Source organism: Kogia breviceps, chromosome 11 (assembly GCF_026419965.1).
Source record: "Kogia breviceps isolate mKogBre1 chromosome 11, mKogBre1 haplotype 1, whole genome shotgun sequence".
NCBI classification, from domain to species: domain Eukaryota; kingdom Metazoa; phylum Chordata; class Mammalia; order Artiodactyla; family Physeteridae; genus Kogia; species Kogia breviceps.
In genome coordinates this window covers 40,813,339-40,837,250 of record NC_081320.1, presented here as the reverse complement: position 1 = coordinate 40,837,250, position 23,912 = coordinate 40,813,339, and the positions used below count along the sequence as shown (strand labels likewise).

At 38.9% G+C, this 23,912-nt stretch overlaps 1 protein-coding gene across 6 annotated transcripts in view; it reads left to right on the top strand.

Annotated features, from left to right (window-relative positions):
- Positions 1 to 23,912, top strand: part of ALMS1 (ALMS1 centrosome and basal body associated protein) — a 203,157-nt gene that overhangs the window by 176,416 nt on the left and 2,829 nt on the right. For 5 of the 6 annotated variants that reach the window (XM_067007400.1, XM_067007398.1, XM_067007403.1 and 2 more), the window contains 6 exons: positions 10,843 to 12,005; positions 12,641 to 12,758; positions 14,443 to 14,646; positions 15,093 to 15,322; positions 16,309 to 16,492; positions 18,646 to 18,709. In XM_067007400.1, coding sequence (XP_066863501.1) covers positions 10,843 to 12,005; positions 12,641 to 12,758; positions 14,443 to 14,646; positions 15,093 to 15,322; positions 16,309 to 16,492; positions 18,646 to 18,709 — 1,963 coding nt within the window. The remainder of the gene's footprint in view (positions 1 to 10,842; positions 12,006 to 12,640; positions 12,759 to 14,442; positions 14,647 to 15,092; positions 15,323 to 16,308; positions 16,493 to 18,645; positions 18,710 to 23,912) is intronic. The other variant, XM_067007399.1, reaches the window with a different exon arrangement.

The following is a 23,912-nucleotide window of genomic DNA, read 5'->3' as shown; positions in this document are numbered from 1 at the left end:
CTCATAGAACATTTTCAACAGCTTTTTTGATATGTAATGCACATATATAATTCTCCCACTTAAAGTGTACCATTTAATGATTTTTACCCTGTTCACAGATGTGTGCAACCATCAACACAGTTGATTTTAGAACATTTTTATCACCTCAGAAAGAAACCCTATACCCCTTAGCTATCACCCCCCTATTTCCTCATCACCCACCTCCCCGCAAGCCCTAAGTCAACCACTGATCTACTTTGTCTCTATTATAAATTTTCCTATTCTAGACCTTAATACAAATGGAATCATTTAACGTGTGGACTTTTGTGACTGGCTTTTTTTAACTCAGCATGATGTTTTCAGGTTCATCCAAGTTAGGGCTTGTATCATTATTTTATTCCTTCTAATGGCTCAATAATATTTCATTGTGTGTATGTATCACATTTTGTTTATCTGTTGATGGACATTTGGTTGTTTCCACCTTTTGGCTACTATGAATAATGCTTTTATAAAATAATGCTTTTATAGTTATAAAATATAAATGCTTTTATATTCATGTACAGGTTTTTATATGGACAGTATGTTTTCATTTGTCTTGGGTATGTACCCAGGAATGGAATTCCTAGATCATGTGATAACTTTATATTTAATCATTTGAGGAGTTGTCAGACTGTTTGCCAGAGTGGCTGTACCATTTTACGTTCCCAGTAGCAATGTATGAGGATTTCAATTTCTCTACAAACTCACCCACACTTATTATCTGACTTTTTCATTGGATCTATTCTAGTGGATGTGAATTTGAATTTCATTTTGCTTTTGATTTGCATTTGCCTCATAATTATGATGTTGAACATCTTTCTGTGTATTTATTTGCCAGTTGTGTGTTATCCTTGGAGAAATGTGTATTCAGATCCTGGCCTGGTTTTCATTTGGGTTATTTCTCTTTTTTATTGAGTTTTAAGAGTTCTATGTATTCTAGATACACATTCTTATCAAAATTTTGATTTTCATATATTCTCCCATTCTGTGAGTTAAAATTGGGAAGTATGAGTCCTCCAACATTTTCTTATTTTTCATGATTGTCTTGGCTATTCTGGGTCCTTTACAATTCCATATACTTGCAAAATTTCTACTAAGAAATCAGCTAGGATTCTGATAGGGATTGTGTTGAATCTGTGATCAGTTTGGTGAGAATTGCTTTCTTAACAGTTAAGTCCATGGATTTGGGATGTTTTCCATTTATTTAGATATTCTTTAATTTCTTACAGTAATTTTTTGTAGCTTTCAGAGTAGAAGTTTTTCTCTTCTTATGTTAAATTTACATTAATATTTTAATTTTTTGGAGGCTGTTGTGAACAGAATGGTTTTCTTTCGCTTTTATTTTAGTTTTAGTTTTTGTTTTTGGCTGTGCTGCTTGACTTGAGGGATATTGGTTCCCCAACCAGGGATCTAACTTATGCCCCCTTGCAGTGGAATTGCAGAGTCCTAACCACTGGACTGCCGAAGAATTCCCCCAGAATGTTTTTTTAATTTCATTTCAGTTTGTTAATTGCAAGTATATAATAATACAATTGATTTTTTAAAATATTTAACCTTTATCCTGCAACCATGCTGAACTCGTTTATTAGTTCTAACTGGTGAATGGGATTGTTTGCTTAATTTATCTTTCTTATCTTTCGTTGTTAGTATGTAGAAATGCAGCAGATTTCTGTGTATTAATTTCATGTCCTGAAACTTTAGTGAATTCATTGATGAGCTCTAGTAGTTTTCTGGTAGCATCTTTAGGATTTTATAGTATCATGTCATCTGTAAAAACTGACAGTTTTACTTCTTCTTTTCCAATTTGGATTCATTTTATTTCTTTTTCTTCTCTGCTTGCTGTGACTAGGACTTCCAAAACTATGTTGAATAAAAGTGGTGAGAGTAGACATCCTTGTCTTGTTCCTGATCTCAGGGGAAATGCTTTCAGCTTTTCACCGTTGAGTATAACGTTAGCTGTGGGTTTGTCATATGGCCTTTATTGTGCCCACTTTCTAGAGAGTTTTTATCATAAATGTGTGTTGAAATTTGTCAGAAGCTTTTTTTGCATCTATTGAGATGATCATGCTTTTTAAAAAAATAAATTTATTTTATTTATTTATTTTTGGCTGTGTTGGGTCTTCATTACTGTGCGCGGGCTTTCTCTAGTTGCAACGAGCAGGGGCTACTCTTTGTTGTGTTGTGTGGGCTTCACGTTGTGGTGGCCTCTCTTTGTTGCGGAGCATGGGCTCTAGGCGCACAGGCTTCAGTAGTTGTAGCATGCGGGCTCAGTAGTTGTGGCTCACAGGCTCTAGAGCACAGGCTCAGTAGTTGTGGCACACGGGCTTAGTTGCTTCATGGCATGTGGGATCTTCTTGGACCAGGGCTCGAATCCATGTCCCCTGCAATGGCAGGTGGATTCTTAACCACTGTGCCACCATGGAAGCCCACTCATATGGTTTTTATTCTTCAGTTTGTTAATGTGGTGTATCACACTGATGGATTTGCAGATATTGAAAAATCCTTACATCCCTGGGATGACTCCCACATGATCATGGTGTATGATCCTTTTAAGTTTTAGTGGATTTGGTGTACTAGTATTTTGTTGAGGATTTTTTCATCTATGTTCATCAGTGGTATTGGTCTGTAGTTTTCTTTTTTGTAATATCTTTGTCTGGTTTTGGTATCAGGGATGGTGGCCTCCTAGAATGAATTCAGAAGTGTTCCTTCCTCTGCAAATTTTTGGAACAGTTTCAGAAGAATGGGTGTTAACTCTTCTCAATGTTTGGTAGAATTCACCTGTGAAGCCATTTGGTCCTGGACTTTTCCTTGTTGGGAATTTTTAAATTGCTGATTCAATTTCAGTTCTGGTAATTGGTCTGTTCATATTTTCTGTGTCTTCCTGATTCAGTCTTGGGAGGTTGTACCTTTCTAAGAATTCATCAGTTCCTTCTAGGTTGTCTGTTTTATTGGCGTGTAGTTGCTCGTAGTAGTCTCTTATGATCCTTTGTATTTCTGTGGTGTTGGTTGTAACTTCTCCTTTTTCATTTCTGATTTTATTGATTGGGGCTTGCTCCCTTTTTTCCTTGATGAGTCTTCCTAAAGGTTTATCCATTTTGTTTATATTTTCAAAGAGCCAGCTTTTAGTTTCATTGATCTTTCCTGTTGTTTTTTTAGTCTCTATTTCATTTATTTCTGCTCTGATATTTATGATTTCTTTCCTTCTACTAACTTTGGTTTTTATTTATTCTTCTTTCTCTACTTGCTTTAGATGTAAGTGTAGGTTGTTAATTTGAGATTTTTCTTCTGTCCTGAGGTAAGCCTATATCACTATAAACTTCCCTCTTAGAACTGCTTTTTCTGCGTCCCATAGGTCTTGGATCATCGTGTTTTCATTTTCATTTGTCTCTAGGTAGTTTTTTATTTCCTCTTTGATTTCTTCAGTGATCCATTGGTTGTTTAGTAGCATATTGTTTAGCCTCCACGTGTTTGTGGTTTTTGCAGTTTTTTTTTTTCTTGTAGTTGATTTCTAGTTCCATAGAGTTGTGGTTGGAAGAAGCTTGATATGATTTTAGTTTTCTTAAATTTACCAAGGCTTGTTTTGTGGCCTAACATGTGATCTATCCTGGAGAATGTTCCATGTGCACTTGAAAAGAATGTGTATTCTGCTGCTTTTGGGTGGAATGCTCTATAAATATCAGTTAAGTCCCTTTGGTTTAATGTGTTATTTAAGGCCTGTGTTTCCTCATTGATTTTCTGTCTGGATGATCTGTCCATTGATATAAGTTGGGTGTTAAAGTGCCTTACTATTATTGTGCTACTGTTGATTTCTCCTTTTATGTCTGTTAATATTTTGCCTTATGTATTAAGATGCTCGTATGTTGGGTGCATATATATTTACAGTTGTTATATCTTCTTCTTGGATTGATCACGTGATCATTCTGTAGTGTCCTTCATTGTCTTCTGTGACAGTTTTTATTTTAAAGTTGATTTCATCTAATATAAATTTTGCTACTCTGGCTTTCATTTTATTTTCATTTGTGTGGACTACCTTTTCCATCCCCTCTCTTTTAGTCTGTATGTGTCTCTAGATCTGTAGTGAGTCTCTTGTAGGCAGCAAATAAATGGATCTTGTTTTTGTATCCATTCAGCCAGTTTGTGTCTTTTGGTTGGAGCATTCAGTCTGTTTACATTTAAGGTAATTATCAATATGTATGTTCTTACTGTCATTTTGTTAATTGTTTTGGATTTGTTTCTGTAGGTCTGGTCTTTTTTTCCCCCTTCTTTTGTTCTCTTCTCTTGTGATTTGATGACTGTCTTCAGTGTTATGTTTAGATTCCTTTTTTGTGTATGTGTGTATCTGTTATAGATTTTTGGCTTGTGGTTACCTTGAGGTTATTGTATAGCAGTCTGTGTGTGTGTGTGTGTGTGTGTGTGTGTGTGTGTGATTCTTCTAAGTTGCTGATGTCTTCATTTCAAATGCATTTTAAATACCCTACATGTGTACTCTCCTCCCCTCATGATTACTGTTTTTTATGTCATGTTTTACATCAGATCATTTTTTGTATCCCTTAACTGCTTATCATGGATACAGATGATTTTACTACTTTTGTCTTTTAATCTTCCTGCTAGCTTTGTTTGTGAATGATTTCCTACCTTTACTGTATGTTTACTAGTGAGCTTTTTTGTTCCATAATTTTCTCATATCTAGTTGTGGTCTTTTCTTTTGCACCTTTAACATTTGTTGTAAAGCTGGTTTAGTGGTGCTGAATTCTTTTAGCCTTTACTTGTGTATACAGCTTTTGATTTCTCTGTCAAATCTGAACAACAGCCTTGCTGAGTAGAATATTCTTGGTTGTAGGTTTTTCCCTTTCATCACTTTAAATATATCATGCCAGTCCCTTCGACCTGCAGAGTGCCTGCTGAAAAGTCAGCTGATAGTCTTACGGGAGTTCCTTTGTATGTTATTTGTTGCTTTCCCCTTCCTGCTTTTAGTATTCTCTGTATCTTTAATTTTTGACATTTTGATTATAGTGTGTCTTGGTGTGTTCCTCTTTGGGTTATCCTGTATGGGATTTCCTGCGCTTCTTGGACTTGGATGACTATTTCCTTTCCCAGGTTAGGGAGGTTTTCAGCTATTATCTCTTCAAATATTTTCCTGAGCTCTTTCTTTCAAATATTTTCCCGGGCTCTTTCTCTCTTCTTCTGGGTCCCCTGTAATGTGAATATTAGTGCTCTTGATGTTGTCTCAGAGATCTTTTAAACCGTCCTCATTTCTTTTTTTTTTTTTTTAATCTTTTTTTCTGTTCAGTGGCAGTGATTTCCACTACTCTGTCTTCCAGCTCACTGATCCATTCTTCTGAATCCTTTTTTCTACTTTGATTGGTTCCACTGTATTTTTCATTTCAGTTATTGTATTCTTCATTTCTGGTTGTTCTTTATATTTTCTAACTCTTTTCTTAAAACTTATAACTTCTCATTCTGTGCATCCATTCTCCTCCTGAGTTCTTTGATCATCTGTATGATCATTACTCTGAACTATTTCTTGGGTAGATTGCCTATTTCCACTTCACTTAGTTCTTTTTCTGGGATTTTATCTTGTTCCTTCATCTGAAACATATTCCTCTGCCATCTCATTTTGTCAATAAGTTGCTATTTGTATTTTTATGTATGTAGTAGGTAAGTTACATCTCTCAACCTTGGAGTAGTGGCCCTCTGTAGGGGGCATCCTGTGCACTCCAACAGTGCACTCCCCTCTCCTTACCCAAGCTGTGTGCTCTAGGGGTTCACCCTAAGAGGGCTACTTGGGCCTTCTGTTGTGGTGGGCTAACTATGTGGGCAGTCTGGTAGGCCCCTAGTCTGGTTGGTTGCCAGGTCCTGCCTTGTGTGGATGCTGCTGGCTGCTGTTTATCAGGGCCTGGTTACAATGTGGCTGGTTGCAGAATCCTAGGGGCCCTGGGGCTAATGCTGGCTCCCTGGTGGGTGGAGTCAGGGTCCTGAAGACCCTAGGGTTGTTGCCTACCCACTGGTAGTTGAAACCAGATCCTGGGGTTAGTGCTGGTCTACTGGCAGGCAGAGCTGGTCCCTGGAGTCCAGCTGCAGGGTCCTGGGATCCCAGAGCTCATTTCAGATTGTTGTGGGGGTGGTGTCGGTTCCAGACACAGTTGGGTACAGGATCTGGAGTGTCCTGAAGGTTTCTTTGGCCTGCTAGTGGGCCAGTCCAGGGCCCAGCTGGTCCCAGGGTAGGCTCTGGCCTGCACTGCAGAATCATAGTTTTCTTGCTTTTGGTGCCTGCATCCTGGTAAATGAGACTGGTCTAGAGGCTGGTAAATGAGACTGGTGCCTGGCTTCCTGGTGGGAGAGTCCTGTGCCTGTCTGCTGGTGGGTGGTGCTGGGTCTTGGCCCTCTGGTGGGCTGGGCCATGTCTAGGGGCAAGTCCAAAGGCAACTGTGAGCTTTTTAGTCTTTAGGCAGCCTGTCTGCTAATGGGTGGAGCTGTGTCCTGACCCAGTTAGTTCTTTGGCCTGAGGCATCCCAGCACTGTTGTCTTCAGGCTGTTGGGTGGGGCCAGGTTTTGGAGCTAATGAGCCAATATGTCATCCACCAACTGTAGTCCCCAATATGTCTGCCACCAGTGTCTATGTCCCCAGGGCAAGCCACAGCCACCTTCCCCCAACCCCTGCTGCTCCAGGAGACTCTCCAAGAGCAGCAGGTAGGTCTGGCCCAGGCTCCTATCAAATTACTACTTTGGCCCTGTGTCCCAGGGTATATGAGATTTCATGTGCACCCTTTAAGAGCGAAATCTCTATTTTCCCCAGTCCTGTGGGGCTCCTGCAATTAAGCCTTCTGGCCTTCAAAGCCAAATGCTCTGTGGGCTCATCTCAACAGTGCCAGACCCCCAGCCTGGGAGAACCTCTGTAATATATTTACTCTCCAGTTTTCAGGTTGCCTACATAGAGGTTATGGGATTTGATTATATCGTGACTCTTCCCCTACTGCTGGTTTTGTTGTGATTCCTTCTTTATGTCTTTTGGTGTAGGAGATCTTTTCTTATGGATTCCAGTTTTTTGTGTGTGTATGGTTTTTGTTAATGGTTGTTCTGCAGATGGTTGTGATATTGGTGTGCTTGTGAGAGGAGGTGAGCCCAAGGTCTTTTTACTCTGCCATCTTGCCCACTTTCCTCTATACCACATTTTCTTTTTGTTTGTTTTGTTTTAATTTTTATTGGAGTATAGTTGCTTTACAGTGTTGTGTTCATTTCTACTGTACAGCAAAGTGAATCAGCTATACATATACATATGTCCCCTCTTTTTTGGATTTCCATCCCATTTAGGTCACCACAGAGCATTGAGTAGAATTCCCTGTGCTATGTACAGTAGGTTCTCATTAGCTATCTATTTTATACATAGTATCAATAGTGTATATATGTCAGTCCCAATCTCCCAATTCCTCCCACCCCCCCCCCCATACCACATTTTCTTTATCCATCTATCAGTGGACACTTAGGTTGTTTCCATGTCTTGGCTATTTTAAATAAAGCTGCAGTGAACACAGATATATGAATATCTCTCCAAGACCAAGCTTTCAATTGTTTTGTGTATAGACCCAGAAGCAGAATTGCTGGATCATATGGTAGTTCCATTTTTAACTCTTTGGGTAACCTCCATACTGATTTCCATAGTGGCAACACCAATTACATTCTCACTAACAGTGCACAGAAAAAGGAACCTTTAGCTCCATATCCTCACTAATGCTTGTTATTTCTTGTCTTTTTGATTATAGCCATTCTAACAGGTGTGACATGATATCTTATTGTGGTTTTGGTTTGCATTTCCCTGATGATTATTGATGCTGAGCATCTCTTCCTGTATTTGTTAGCCATTTGTATGTCTTCTTTACAAAAATGTCTATTAAGATCCTGTGCCCATTTTTTAATTGCGTTGTTTGTTTTTATTTGAGTTGAATTCTTTGTCTATTTTGGATGTTAACCCCTTGTCAGATATATCATTTGCAAATATCTTCTTCCATTCAGTAGTCTGATGGTTTCTTTTGCATTGCAGAAGCCTTTCAGTTGGATGTACTTCTACTATTTACTTTTGCTTTTGTTGTCTTTGCTTTTGGCATCAAATTCAAAAAATTATTGCTAACACCAGTGTCAAGGCTCTTACTGCCTACGTTTTCTTCTAGGAATTTTATGGTTTCAGATCTTATATTTAAATCTTCAATCCATTTAGAATTGATTTTTGTGTGTGGTGTAAGATAATGGTTCAGTTTCATTCTTTTGCGTGTGGCTATCCAGTTTTCCCAGTACCATTTATTGAAGAGACTATCCTTTCCCCATTGTATATTCTTGGCTCCTTTGTCATAAGGCAATTGGCCTTATATGTGAGAGGTTATTTCTGGTCTCTCTATTCTGTTCCATTGATCTACATGTCTGTTTTTATGCCAGTACTATACCATTTTGATTACTGTAGCTTTGTAACATAGTTTGAATTCTGGGAGTGTGATGCCTACAGTTTTCTTCTACTTTTTAAAGATTGCTTTGGCTATTTGGAGTCTTTTGTGGTTACATAAAAATTTTAGGATTGTTCTATTTTTGTGGAAAATGCCATTGGAATTTTGATAGGGATTGCATTGAATCTGTAGATTGTTTTGAGTAGTATGGACATTTTAACAATATTAATTTTTCCAATTTGTGAGCACAGAATATTTTCCCATTTTTCCTGTCTTTTTCAGCTTTTTTCATCAATGTTTTCAGTATACAGGTCTTTTACCTCCTTGGTTAAATTTATTCCTAGGTATTTTCTTCTTTTGATGCAATTATGAATAGGATTGTTTTAATTTCTTTTTCTGATACTTTATTATTAATGTATAGAAATGCAGCAGATTTTTGTCTGTTAAATAATTTTGTATACTGCAACTTTACTGAATATATTAGTTGTATCAGTTTTTTTGGTGGAGTCTTTAGGGTTTTCTATATATAAAATCATGCCATTTTCACATAGTGACAATTTTGCTTCTCTTCTGATTTGGGTGCCTTTTGTTTCTTTTTCTTGCCTAATTGCTCTGGCTAGGACTTCCAATACTGTGTTCAATAAACGTGATGCCAGTGGATATCCTTGTCTTGTTCCTGATCTTAGAGGAAACGCTTTCCATTTTTCACCATTGAGTATGTTAGCTATGGTCTTGTCAGGAATGGTCGTTGAGCTATGTTTCCTCTAGACCTACTTTGTTGAGAGTTTTTATCATGAATGGATTTTGAATTTTCTCAAATGCTTTTTCTACATCTATTGATTAATCTGATTTTTATCCTTTATTTGGTTAGTGTCATGTACCACATTGATTGATTTGTAGATGTTGAACCGTCCTTGCATCCCTGGAATAAATCCCACTTGATCATAGTATATAATCCTTTTAATATATTATTGAATTTGGTGTGCTAATGTTTTGTTTGGGTTTTTTTTTTGCATTTATGTTCATCAGGGATATTGGCTTGTAATTTTCTTGTAGTGTATCTACACTGGGTATCTAGGTAACGTCTGGATAACAGGGTAATGTGGGCCTTATAAAATAAGTTTGGAAGTGTTCTCTCCTGTTCTGTTTATTGGAAGAGTTTGAGAATATTTCATATTAATTCTTCCTTAAATGTTTGGTAGAATTCAGCAGTGAAGCCACCTGGTCCTGGACTTTTGTTCATTGGGAGGTTTCAGAGTCTTTTTATACTTTAGATATAAAAAGCAGATTCCATGTATCCCACTATATTTTGGGGAAATTGTCTTAGGGATTCCCAGAGTATTTAGTGAAAATTCTGATTACCAATAATCTATAGAGAAGGTAGAATGGATCCCATAGTTACAAGTGATACTCTGTTTCATGTGTATGTCTGTTTCTTCCATGACTTAGAACTCTAAAAATGTGTATGGAAACTGAATTAATGTTTACAATTATGGTTTATAGTTGTTAAGATGTTCTACATCTTAAAATGCCTATTTTGATATAGAATGACTGTCAAAATGTGAAGATGGAAGATGGTAATTTATATTAGGTGTATTTTACCACAATAAAAAAAATTGAAGGGGTGTGAAGATGGTTCACAAAAAAGAATTTTTCAAGGCTCTAAAACATGTAAAGAGTTGGAGTTTTAAAAATTCCATCCATTTAATTACTGATGATAAAAATAAAGTCTCAGGTTTCTTAGCTGAAAATGAGATTAATAATACCTCTCTCTCAGTTTTATAAGAGGGGAAAAAAACAGATATAGAGCATATATCATAATACCCAACACATAGCAAGCAGTAATACATAGCAGTTGCTGTTACAGTCCCAGGAACCAAAATGCCCTCCTCAAGGTCATACAGCCAGTCCGTGGCAGAATCCAGCCCAGAATCTGGGTCTTTTGATCCTGAGTCTCTTAAACTATTACCATGCCAATCTGGCCACTAGGCACAAGGCATGAATCCTTTGTCCAGGCAGTGAATTTTCTGAATCTTTTATATAGACCATTCTTTCCTTCAGTCTTTGTTTTGTATCTAAAGAATTAAATGTGAATACTATTTCTAAAGGGAATGTAGGGCTTCCCTGGTGGCGCAGTGGTTGAGAGTCCGCCTGCCGATGCAGGGGACACGGGTTCGTGCCCCGGTCCAGGAAGATCCCACATGCCGTGGAGCGACTGGGCCCGTGAGCCATGGCCGCTGAGCCTGTGCGTCCGGAGCCTGTGCTCCGCAGCGGGAGAGGCCACAACAGTGAGAGGCCCGCATAACGCAAAAAAAAATAAATAAATAAATAAAGGGAATGTAAATATTTTGAAAATCCTTCAAAATCTTTTTTTTTTTTTTCGCCTTTTCAGAGTCCAGATGTCATTCAGAATTTGAAAATACCACCCATTCTGTCTTCAGGTCAGCTAAGTTTTACTTTCATCATCCAGTGCACCTACCAAGTGATCAAGATTTTTGCCATGAATCCTTAGGAAGAAGAGTTTTCATGAGGCATTCTTGGAAAGATTCCTTTCAGCATCATCCAGACAAACAAAGAGAACACACTTGTCTTCCTTCCTCTTATCAAAATGTGGCAAAGACAAAGTCAGATTATACCACACTAGAGAGCCTCAGTATCAATGTAAACTTGGAAAACAAAGAAGTAAAGCATACTACTAAAAGTCAGGCTAGAGATTTTCTAAAATACGACAAACAAGTTAATGACCTAAAAAGGGATCATAAGGGCACCCCAGAGTTAACAACTCAGCACACTGTGAGTTTAAATGAACTCTGGAACAGGTATCAGGAGCGACAGAGGCAACAGAAACCTCCTGAGTTCAGTGCCAAGAAGCAGCTTTCTTTGGTGGAGCGACTTGATCGTTTGGCTAAACTTCTTCAGCATCCCATCACACATTCTCTCCAGCCCTCAGAAAGTACACAGGATGATAGCAAAGGGGAGCAAGATGTTAAGGAATGGAGTGGTAGACAGCAACAGCAGAAAAACAAGCTTCAGAAAAAGAAACGGTATAAAAGCCTGGAGAAGTGCCATAAAAACACAGGCGATCTTAAAAAAAACAAGGTTCTTTCTACTCATCAAGCTGGGAGGTCCAATCAGATTAAAATTGAACAGATTAAATTTGATAAATATATTCTGAGAAAACAGCCAGGTTTTCATTATATAAGTAACACTTCTTCAGATTCTAGACAATCAGAGGAGAGTGAGCTGCTCACAGATACTGCCACCAACATCCTTTCTACCACCACTTCTGTGGAATCAGATATATTGACCCAAACAGATAAGGAAGTGACTCTGCATGAGAGGAGCAGCTCTATTTCCACCATTGATACTGCCCGACTGATCCATGCTTTTGGCCATGAAAGAGTTTGTTTGTCACCCAGGCGAATTAAATTATACAGCAGCATCACTGACCATCAGAGGAGATACCTTGAGAAGCAGAGCAAGAAAAACAAGAAACCATTGAATACAGGTTATCCCCAAATTACTTCAGAGCACACCAGAAGGAAACACGTCCAGGTACATGGCTACAAATTCCGTCTGGCAATGTGACTGCATTTTTCATGGACTTTTTAGTTAAGCTTTGCACACAGATGAAAAAAAGCCAGTTGCCCTTTCCTCACTATAACATTTCTTACCAGCTGGAAAAGAGTGAGAAAGTGTAGTACAGCGCTGTTTCAGTTGTCATTCTTTTCATCAACACTCATTTACAAACTGCCCTTTGGATGAAAGGCTTTGCTGCTAAATGCTTCAAAATCTGCAAAGTCTATACCTTTGGTACAGGGGAGCTTCAAGTTTAGAATGACCTCCATTCTGAACAATATTGCCTGTCTTTTTTGCCTGTTGGTTTTTGTTTATTCATTCCTCCCTGTCTTTTAAGAAATTTTGAGGTGCTTTTAAGCGCACGCGCAAACACACACACACACACAATCACACACACACAGAGCTCAGGTCCACATCCAACTGCAGCAGCATCCCCCTCCCCATCCCGAAGTGTGTAGTAGCATGTTCACATCGTCACAAGCTTCCTGGCAACCTCATATCAACAGTTTGAACTGAATTAGAAAGGGCTCTTGGTGATAGTATTTTCTTATCCCTTGGGTAACTGTGCCATTGACTACAGGTAATGATGACAGGATCTCTTGTTTTTCCAGGTGACAGACCATATTTCTTCTGACTCTGTTTCGTCTTCTACCAGCAGTTTCTGGAGCTCGAGCTCTACACTTTGCAACAAGCAAAATGTACATATGTTAAATAAGGGCATACAAGCAGGTAAATTAATTTAAACACTTCCATTGAAATGCAGGTAGCTCTTAAAACTATGGTAACATACTCAACCTCACTCACAATAAAAGAAATGAAGATTAAAACTATACTCAAATGCCATTTGTCACCTATGAGATTGACAGAAATCTAAGTTTGATAGTAAGTTTGTGGGCAAGCCTGTAAGGAAATAGGTACATTCTAGTAGGAATATAAGTTGGGAGTAGAACCCCTGTTTGGCAGTTTCTATCAAAATTACTTTGACCCAGCACTTTTACTTTAGGAGTTTAGCCTATAAATATACAGTGCATATGTGTAAAATGGCAAGTGTACAGAATTAACCACTGGAGTATGATTATTATAAGCAGAAAAGTAAAATCAACTTAGATGTCCATCAGTAGCCAAATTGTTAAGTAAATTATTGTATATCCATATAATGAAGTCCTACATGGAATGAGGAAGCTCTTGCTACTAATATGTCAAGATCTCCAAGATATATAGTTAAAAGGAAAAAGCAAGGTACAAAATAGTGTATAGCATGCTACTACATGTATTTTAAAAATGAAGGAAGAGAATTGCTTGAATGTGTGCAAAAAATCCTCTGGAATCACAGGGTTATAAATGTAATGAATGAGGAACAAGAGTGGGGAGGAGGCTTTTCACTTTATGACTTCCTATATCTGTTGACTTTATAACACAGAGATAAACTTGCCCCTTGATGATTTTTCCCTTCGAGTCATGTCTTTATATCTGTTAACCTCTTCCTTACCTGGGTAACTGCCAGTAGGACTAGAAGCACTTACTGTCCCTCTCACTTGGGACCAGAACAGAAATCCTTTTCCCATTGAATCCATATGAGTAGTTCTTTCCCTCTAATATCTAAACTGACAAATGAAAACCCTCTCTCTCTCTCTCTCTCTCTCTCTCTGTCACAGACACACACATCCTCCATCTCTCTATCTCTACCCTCGTCTTCCCTCTCTTCTTCTCTCTCCCTCATACCCCTTCACCCCACCCAAGAGGAACCAGTAGCCTGCGATTTTGAAGGCTTACATTTTTTTCATTTACTGAAGTGGAATAAAAAAATCCAATAGTGAAACTACCCTTTCTTATTCAGGTATCATAATAAGAAAAACATGTATATTACTTATCATAGGATACTTTCTGATGACAATAAGAGAAAATACAACTCAAACTTGTTCTAAAAAATAAGGAAATATAAAATCTTCACATAATGAAATTACAATAAAACTTTGAAGAGGCTTGATGTAGTAAGTACAATAATATGATTCCAAAACAGTTTATATCACCTTTCAACTCTGCTTGCATTGTCTTTTGCATTCATTCAGAGCACTATCTTCAACAAATATTTTTACATAACGATACTTGTTAAAAATGTGTCTCAATGATTGTTTTGAATATTTTACCAGATTTATTTATTTATTTATTTATTTTTGCCACACTGCGCGGCACGTGGGATCGTCCCCAGCCAGGGATCGAACCAGTGCCCCCTGCAGTGGAAGTGTGGAGTCCTAACCACAGGACCACCAGGAATTCCCTATTTTACCAGATTTTAGATCTTCTCAATTCCTTTTCTTTACAGAATAGAAAATAAATGATTAATTTTTTTTTAAGTTTTCATTTACTGACTTGAATATACCTGCCAACCAAGTCTCAAGGCTCTTCCCCTTAGGTACGTTGGAGATTGTGAATGGTGTCAGAAAACACACTCGAGATGTTGGAATGACTTTCCCGACTCCAAGTTCTAGCGAGGCTAGAGTAGAAGAGGACAGTGATGTGACTTCTTGGTCAGAAGAAAAGATAGAAGAGAAAAGGCTGCTTACCAATTATCTTGGGGACAGAAAGTTAAGGAAGAATAAGCAGAGCTGCTGGGAAGGTCAGTTTCTAATTCTGCTTTCTTAGTAGAAAAACTAGTGAATTTCAAGTCTTTTGCAAAGCTAAGATTCTTTGTTTCTAAATGACTTTATGTTGACCCTATCTTTTATCCAGCACCACCTTGGCAAATTTTGAAAGTACAGTCATCCCTCCGTATCTGCAGGAGATTGGTTCCGGGACCACTCATGGATACCAAAATCCATGGATGCTCAAGTCCTTTATATAAAATGGCATAGTACTGCCCCCTGAATCCAAGGATTCTGTGTACATGGATACAGAGGGCTGACTGCATCCAACACTACAATTACTGAGTCACACCTGCAGTTAAGCAGACTCTAGGGCATCCTGGTGGCCGCTGATAGCTGAGTCCCTGAGAGCCTATATTATGCATGTCTCTGATGAAAAAAGTGAAAAATCTTTTTTTTTTCTAAAAAATAATTCCTATAGGAGTTTCATGGTTTGTTCCTGTGGAAAATGTGAAGTCTGGTCCTAAGAAGGAAAACCTGCCCAAGTTTCATGGCCCTGGTGTCTCCTGGTTTGCACCAGTAACCAACACCACACCTGGGAGGGAGCCACTACAGGAACAGAACTGGCAAGGACAGCACATGGACAGCCACAGTTCAGTAGCAGGCCCAGGCAGAGACCCACTGAAGCCATTTGTGAGAGCAACCCTACAGGTACAGTGACATTGAGTTAATTTTAGCCATATGTTTAAGGAGGGAGAAGGGGCAAGATACAAAAGAGTTAAACCTGTGACTTGGCTTTCTGAAGTACAGTCAAGTGATCCTCGTTTCTAGCACCTCCACAGTTATCTGTTCTCACACTCATTAATCAAAGGCTGCCTTACTGTTAACTTATAAATCGTACATCACCCTCAGTATCTGGGGGCAAGGCAATAGAAGGGAGGATGTTGTGTAGCTGCTCGTTGGGTTTGTAGATAGATACCAGCACGTGGAGTGCAGTAGAGGGCTGATGTTTGCGTCAGCCTTATATTTGTTCCTGCATTTACGTAACTCCTATTTCTGCTTCACACGGGGTTTTAAAGGCACCGGCTCTCTTCTTTATAAGTACCTGGGGAGCTAAAGAAAATGTTTTTGTTTTGTTTTTTACATTTATTTAGTTAGTTATTTTCTTTTTGGCTGCGTTGGTTCTTCTTTGCGGTACACAAGCTTCTCATTGTAGTGGCTTCTCTTGTTGCGGAGCACAGGCTATAGGTGCATGGGCTTCAGTATTTGTGGCACAAGGGCTTAGTTGCTTCACGGCCTGTAGGATATTCCCGGACCAGGGATCGAACCTGTGTCCCCTGCATTGGCAGGTGGATTCTTAACCACTGCACCACCAGGGAAGTCCAGAAAATGTTTTTTTTAATGATGTATTTCTTTGAAGGGAAATTAAAAATAGCACAATGGGCGAAGCTTTATCCCATCAACACTGGGGAGAGTTGTTGCCACAGTCTTAGTTCTTGGCTTATTCCAAAGGCATTTCTTTGATCCATCTGATTTTCCTCCTGGAGCTTTCCCACACAGGGAGTTGTTAGATAATTCTTCAACTCTATATATTTTCTATAAGTTACAAACCTGTTAGGCAGGTACTGTTTTTTCTAGACCCTTGGAGAAAAGCCTACATCATTAATGTGAGGTTGGGCGCTTTTTCTCCTCCTCAGGAATCACTGCAACTTCACAGACCTGACTTCATCTCACGCTCTGGGGAACGGATAAAGCGCTTGAAGTTAATAGTCCAGGAGAGGAAGCTGCAGAACATGTTACAGAGTGAACGGGAGGCATTGTTCAACACTGTGCGAGAATGGCAGGGCCACCAGGACGCCATGCATCTGCTCCCCAAGAGAGGTATACTCTTCTGTTCACTTTCCTATTACTTGGTAGAGAGGGCAAGGTCTGCTTCATGCAAGGCAGCACTGCTCAGTGCCAGGCTAGTTACAGGTCAGAAAGTGACCTTTTGCTTGTTGAGACTCAAATCTCCTTAGGTAGCAGAACCTGCCCAATTTAGCTCTCAGCACTTTCACAATCCAAATAAGCCCAGTTACTCTTGCCCTACACTTTAAAAATGAGAGTGTGCAGTGAGAATGGTGTTTGGGTTTGTTTTTGTTTTGGGGGCGCCACGTGGCTTGTGGAATCTTAGTTCCCTGACCAGGGATTGAGCCCAGGCCCTCAGCAGTGAAAGCACGGAGTCCTAACCACTGTACCGCCAGGAAATTCCCAAGAATGGTATTTTTGAAAACCAGCTGTGTCACCATGAGCAAGTAGTTCCAAAAGTATAATGTTTTGAGGGGCTTGGGGCTGATTCCAGTCTTGCCTTCCTCATAGGATAGCAATAATAATAATAAATACTTATAATAGCCCTTATGTTTTGCCCAGACCTTGTTCTTGTTTAATGCTTACAGAACCTCTCTGAGGTGATACTGTGAATATCCCTGTTTCACAGATGAGAAAACTGGGCCAAAGAGAGATTAAGTACCTTGCCCAAGATTTACACACCTGTTAAACTGGGATTTGAACCCTGGTGGGCTGGCGCTAGAGTCTGTTCTCTTAACAATTATACTAGATGTAAGATCTCAATAAAATAATATGTGAAATCTGTGAGAACTATGAAGTACTACCTAATGCTTTCATCACAGCCTTACCTGTAAACTGGTCAGTGTTTCAATGCACACTAGTTTGTGTAGTTTGTGTCTAGTTTGTGCCACAGTGTTGTGTCTTCAGAAGCCTCTGAGCTGCTATCATAGTCATCATAGTCTAACCCTGGCCTTGGCCTTGGCCATTACTCACCACCCAGCACTGCAAGCTCAGGGTAGGGGCGCAAAGTCCTAGCAGCTCCCTCTCACGGTTCTTGAGCAACACACCCTTCCTTATTAAGGTACAGTCCCCTGTTACTGATCCCCTAAGTGTCGGGGACCCCTCAATGGGTCCTCTGCCTAGAGTCACAAATGTCAATTGAATGAGATCAGGTTCGACATAGCAGAGCATAGACTTTATTCATTGATCAAGAATGGAGAAAGGAGAGCTCATGTTCTAAAGATACTTTCTCCCTGAAGGGAGCAGAGTAAGGGATTTTAAGGGTTAGGAGGCAGATAGGTCATTAGGGCTTGAGAAAAGGGGTGGAGATTTTCAGGGGCAGCCGGGGGCAGCCAGGGCATGCACAGTCTTCCATGGTCCTTTGCACATGGCACAGACTGTGCCTAGCAGAGTACAAATGCCCCCTTGAGCAGAGATCATAGCATGGTAATGAAGCAAAGGTAACTTTTGGACACTTCCACGTTTCCTCCACGCATGCTTGTTCTTATGGTCAAGTCAGAACCGATTTGAGGGAGTTCACCACTATATATCTCTCAAAGCATGTATCTCTCAAAGTACAGCTGCAAAACATCTCTGCCAAATGCCAGGTACTTTTGAAACGAGCACAAAGATAAGTCAGGGCAAGTGTCCTTCAGCTCTCAGGGGCTGGTATGGAAACAGAGAGATAAATCAAGTCACAGGTCCTTCAGTTTTTAGGGCCTGGTATGGGTGACACCACTGCTACTCAGCTATAAAAAGAATGAAATTTTGCCACTTGCAACAGCATGGATTAACCTGGAGGGTATTATGCTTAGTGAAATAAGTCAGACAGAGAAAGACAAATACTGTATTACATCACTTGTATGTGGAATCTAAAAAATACAATAAACCAGTAAATATAACAAAAAGAAATAGACTCACAGATATTGAGAACAAACTGGTGGTTACCAGTGGGGAGAGGGAAGCGGGGAGGGCCAAGATAGGGGTAGGGGATTCAGAGATAAAATAAATAAGCTACAAGGACATATTATACAGCATAGGGAGTATAGTTAATGTTTTATAATAACTATAAATGGAGTATAACCTTTAAAAATTGTGAATCACTATGTTGTACACCTGAAACTTATATAATATTGTAAATCAACTATACCTCAATTAAAAAAAAAAAGACACAGTCCATTAAAAAAACCTGTTCTTCTTTTGCTTAGGCTTCCTGGCTGCCCAAAAGAAAAGGCCTGTTGGAAAGAAGGAAATGATTCAGCGGTCTAAATGGTAAAGCCAAAAGAATAAGTAACTATAAAAGTATAAATCAGGCTACCAAATGGTCAGGAGCTATATAGCTTGGCCCCAAAATAAAGGCATTATGCTCTAGTTAAAACATTATGAGAGATTAAAAAAAAACAAAAAAAACCCAATACATTATGAGAAAATTAGTTATAAAAATAGTTTCTCACTTATGGCACTAAAAAAGAAATGAAAAATAGCAGATCATGGTATGGATGCCTCATATATAAAAAATACAAAGAATTGCCACTAATTTGCTTGCCTTAATTAGGCTTGTGTTTATTAGAAACAAATATAAATTAAAAATATTTTTAAATAAAAGTAAATATCTGGGGCCTTACATCTAGGCAATCTTTTTACTAGGAATTGTATCCAGTACCATGAGAGATAGGGGAATAGTCTCCAAGACACAGTAAATTAGGCTTAAAAAAAAAATCAAGTTTCAGAAGCATGTGTACACTGCCACCGTTTGTAGTCTTTAATAAAAAAGTATTTGTGCTTACATAGATGCACATACTTGTATATGCATAGATTATCTCTGGAAGGATACCCAAAATACTGGTAATAGTTGTTGCCTTTGGGACAAGGAACTGAGTGACTGGGGTACAGAGGTTGGAGAAAGACTAATTTTTTACCTTTTTAAATTTTGTGCCTTTGCATTCATTAGAAATTAATTAATTAGAGATATGCATATATTGCTCATGAGACTGTCATAGAATAACTAAGTTAATGGTTGGTTACCTCTTAGGGGTTCATTGGAGACTTCCTTTCATAAGAATAGTTTTAGGCCGCTGAGCCTGCGCGTCCGGAGCCTGTTCTCCGCAACGGGAGAGGCTGCAACAATGAGAGGCCTGCATACCGCAAAAAAAAAAAAAAAGAATAGTTTTATAGTTGGCATAGTGCTTGAAAACAATTTATCTTAGGTAATTAAAGCATTCCTCTTGAAATCTTTTTACTCTCCATTTAGTAAACCATTTCCTTTTAGGTATTTCAAAGGGATGCTTTAATCAAGTGGTTCTCAAAGTGTGGTCCATGGGCCTCTGGGAGTTGCTGAGACCCCTTCAGGGGATTTGCCAGGTCAAAACAAATTTCAAAATAATACTAGGATATTATGTGTCTTTTTTACTGTATTGACATTTGTACAGATGATGCAAAAGTAATGAAGGGAGGACTAAAACTGCTGATGCCTTAGCACTATTTGAGACAGTGGACCAAACTGTGCTAGTCTAGTTGGCATTTTACTCTTCACAACCACATGGCAGCAGTGTAATGGAAGTACACATAAAGCACTTCTGCTGCATACCAAGATATGATGATTGGTTCAAGGAAAAGCCTTGGTTTGTGTAGTGAGCTGAACTAGCTGCCTTTTTCATGGAACATAGCTTTCACTTGAAAGAATGACTGATAAACTTATTTTTCCAAATTGGGTATATGACAGATATTTTCTTGAAAATGAGGAAGTGAATCTGTCACTTCTCTAGGAAAACAGCTGACAGTATTTATTGCCAAAGAGAAAATCTGATCTTTCAAGCAAAGAATAGAATTCTAGAAAACTTGTGTCTACCACTATAAGATTGACTATCTCCTAGTACTTAGACTTTTCTAATGAGATCAGCAGTGACATAAATAATTGTAATATTTTTCATATTATATAAGTAAATATGTCAACATTTAAACTACCACTTGTCAAGATTTGGTATAGTATCAAGAAAATCAGGGCTTCCCTGGTGGCGCAGTGGTTGAGAGTCCTCCTGCTGCTGCAGGGGACATGGGTTCACACCCCGGTCCGGGAAGATCCCACGTGCCGCGGAGTGGCTGGGCCCGTGAGCCATGGCCGCTGAGCCTGCGCGTCTAGAGCCTGTGCTCTGTAATGGGAGAGGCCACAACAGTGAGAGGCCCACATACCACAAAAAAAAAAAAAAAGAAAGAAAATCAGGCAATTCCCTGGTGGTCCAGTGGTTAAGACTTGGCGCTTTCACTGCTGAGGGCGCAGTTTCAGTCCCTGGTTGGGCAGCTAAGATCCTGCATCCTGAAAACTGAGCAGCCCAAAAAAACAGAAAATCGGCAATTATCTGAAAAGAATATTAAAATACTCTTTTCTTTTCCAATTACATATGTGTGTAAACTGGATTTTTTTTAATGTACACTTTAACCAGAACAACATATAACAGCAAACTTAATACAGAAGCAAATATAAGAATTCAGCTGTCTTCTGTTAAACCAGACATTAAAGAGATTTGCAAAATATGTATAACACGCCACTCTTCTTATTTTTGTTTTGGATTATATGTTAGCATGTAACAGGCTTATTTTTTTAAATAAATTAAGAAGCAAGTTTTTTTATTGAAGTATAGTTGACTTACAAGATTATATTAGTTTCAGGCATAAAACATAGTGATTCAGTATTTTTATAGGTTATACTCCATTTAAAATTATTACAGAATTATGGCTATATTTCCCCATGCTATACAATATATCCTTGTTGCTTATTTATTTTTTACATAGTTTGTATCTCCTAATCCTATACCCCTATTTTGCCCCTCCCTCCTTCCTTCTCCCCACTAGTAACCAGTGGTTTGTTCTCTGTATCTGTGAGTCTGTTTCTGCTTTGTTATATACATTCGTTTTATTTTCTGGACTCCACACATCAGTGATATAATACAGTATTTGTCTTTCTCTGTCTGACTTGTTTCACTAAGCATAATACCTTATAGGTCCATCCATGTTGTTGCAAATGGCAGAATTTCATTCTTTTTATGGCTGAGTAGTATTCCATTATATATACATACCACACCTTCTTTATCCATTCATCTGTTGGTGGACACTTAGGTTGTGAAATAAGTATTTTTAAAATTCTTTTACAATGTTTTAATTTCTAATATAGTAAGTATCAATAGATAAAATCCACATTCACCAAAATTGCCCTCAATTTTTAGGAGTATAAAGGTGTTGAAAGTCCAAAAACTTTGAGAATTATTGCTTCATTCTGAATGTCACGAAATTTAATTAATGGAAATTACGTAGTGTTCATTGTGTGGCAGCTAATAACACTCTCACCTCAGCAAGAGGAGTCTTTGCTCTATGGGACTATGAAGCTTGCCTGCAAGAAGGTAGGGCATCTTCAGAAAGATATCTGTGCTTTAAAATATAAGTATAGAGCTTCCCTGGTGGCGCAGGGGTTGAGAGTCCGCCTGCCAATGCAGGGGACACGGGTTCGTGCCCCGGCCCGGGAAGATCCCACGTGCCGCGGAGTGGCTGGGCCCGTGAGCCATGGCCGCTGAGCCTGCGCGTCCGGAGCCTGTGCCCCGCAACGGGAGAGGCCACAACAGTGAGAGACCCGCGTACCACACAAAAAATAAATAAATAAAATAAAATAAAATATAAGTATAGTTGTAGGAGTGGATTAAGTACCCATCTTCTAGGAAGAGACAGGTTTTAATTTGATACATTTTCATTAGAGTACTTCTGTTCCAATTTATTTCTGTTATGGCCCTCTTTCAAAGAAGCCTTCTACTTCCATCTGAGAATCATAGAGTTGCATGGGATCTTAAAGATCATCTAGTCTACCTTTAACTTTTAGGAAACTGTAACCCACAGAGAGGTTGCCAGCAAGTCAGGGCCAGAGCTGGGGTTAGAGTCTGGCAGCAGGCTCCCCACCCAGTACTCCTTCAACTGTATCATGTGGAGGACTTGGAGCTCTGAACCTCTGTGTAACTCAACATCTTTTCCCATCACCTACCTCTACCAAAGATGTTTAAACGTTTCTGATAAGAGAAAAGATTTGGAGAAGAGAGAACCTGACTCTCTTAACTTGAAGCATTTCTTCCAATGTGTCCTTTAAGAGAAGTGTTTTCACTAACTTATTAATGCATATATTTGGGTATGGGCCAGGCACTGGACTAGGTACTACAAATGAAAGGTGGTTGACTCCAGACCATGAGCAGACAGACAGTTCCAATAGTATGTAGTAATTGCTTTCAAGGATCCATTTACAAAATGCAATTTCTGGCTACTTTGATTAGCCTGACTCCCAGCTTTCCAGCCCTAGAATACAACCTTTACTGGCCCAAGCAGATTTTCTCTTCACATCCCATGTTCTCCTTGGGATAACTCGTCTTTTTCCAATGGCCTTTGTTATCCCTTCTCTAACCGTGACTTTTTTCCTAGCTTTACTGTGATATAATTGACATTTAACATTGTATAAGTGTAAGCTATGTAATTTGATGATTTGACATACATTTGTATTGCAAAATGTTTACCACAATAAAGTTAGTTAACACATCCTTCACTCACATAATTACCATTTTATTTATCTTGTTGTTGTTACAGTGAGAACATTAAAGCTCTACTGTCATAGCAACTTTCAGGTATACAATGCAGTGTTCTTAACTACAGTCACTGGGCTGCATATTTGCTCCCCAGAACTTATTCATCATAAAACTGCAAGTTTATTCTCTTTGACCAGCATCTCTCCATTCCCCCATCCCACAGCTCCTGGCAACCACCGTTCTATTGTTTCTATGAGTTTGATGTTTTTAGATTCCACATATAAGTGAGATCATACAGTTTTGTCTTTCTCTGTCTGACTTATTTCATTTAGCACATTGCCTTTACGGTCCATACATGTTGTTGCAAATGGCAGGATTTTTTTCTTTTTTTATGGCTATTCCATTATATGTATATATATCACATTTTCCATTATATGTATTCCATTATATGTGTGTTCCATTATATGTAGATATACATATCACATTTTCTTTATCCATTCATGGACACGTACGTTGTTTCCATGTCTTCACTATCGTAAATAGTGCTGCAATGAACATGGGGGTGCAAATATCTTTTTGAGATCGTGATTTCATCTCCTTCAGATATGTACCCACAAGTGGGATTGCTGGATCATACAGCAGTTCTATTTTTAATGTTTTGAGGAACCTCCACACTGTTTTCCGTAGTGGCTGCACCAGTACATTCCCACCAACAGAGCACATTCTCCACCTCCTCACCAGCATTTGTTATCTCTTATTTTTTTGATAATAGCCATTCTAACAGATGTGATGTGCTATCTCATTGTGGTTTTCATCAACAGTGACTTTTAAAAATATATGTTTGTTCTTCTTTGGTCTCTTTCCTGACCTCCACTTTTGTGTTTCCAGTTAGTGATTATCCTCCCTGTGTCCAACGTGGACCT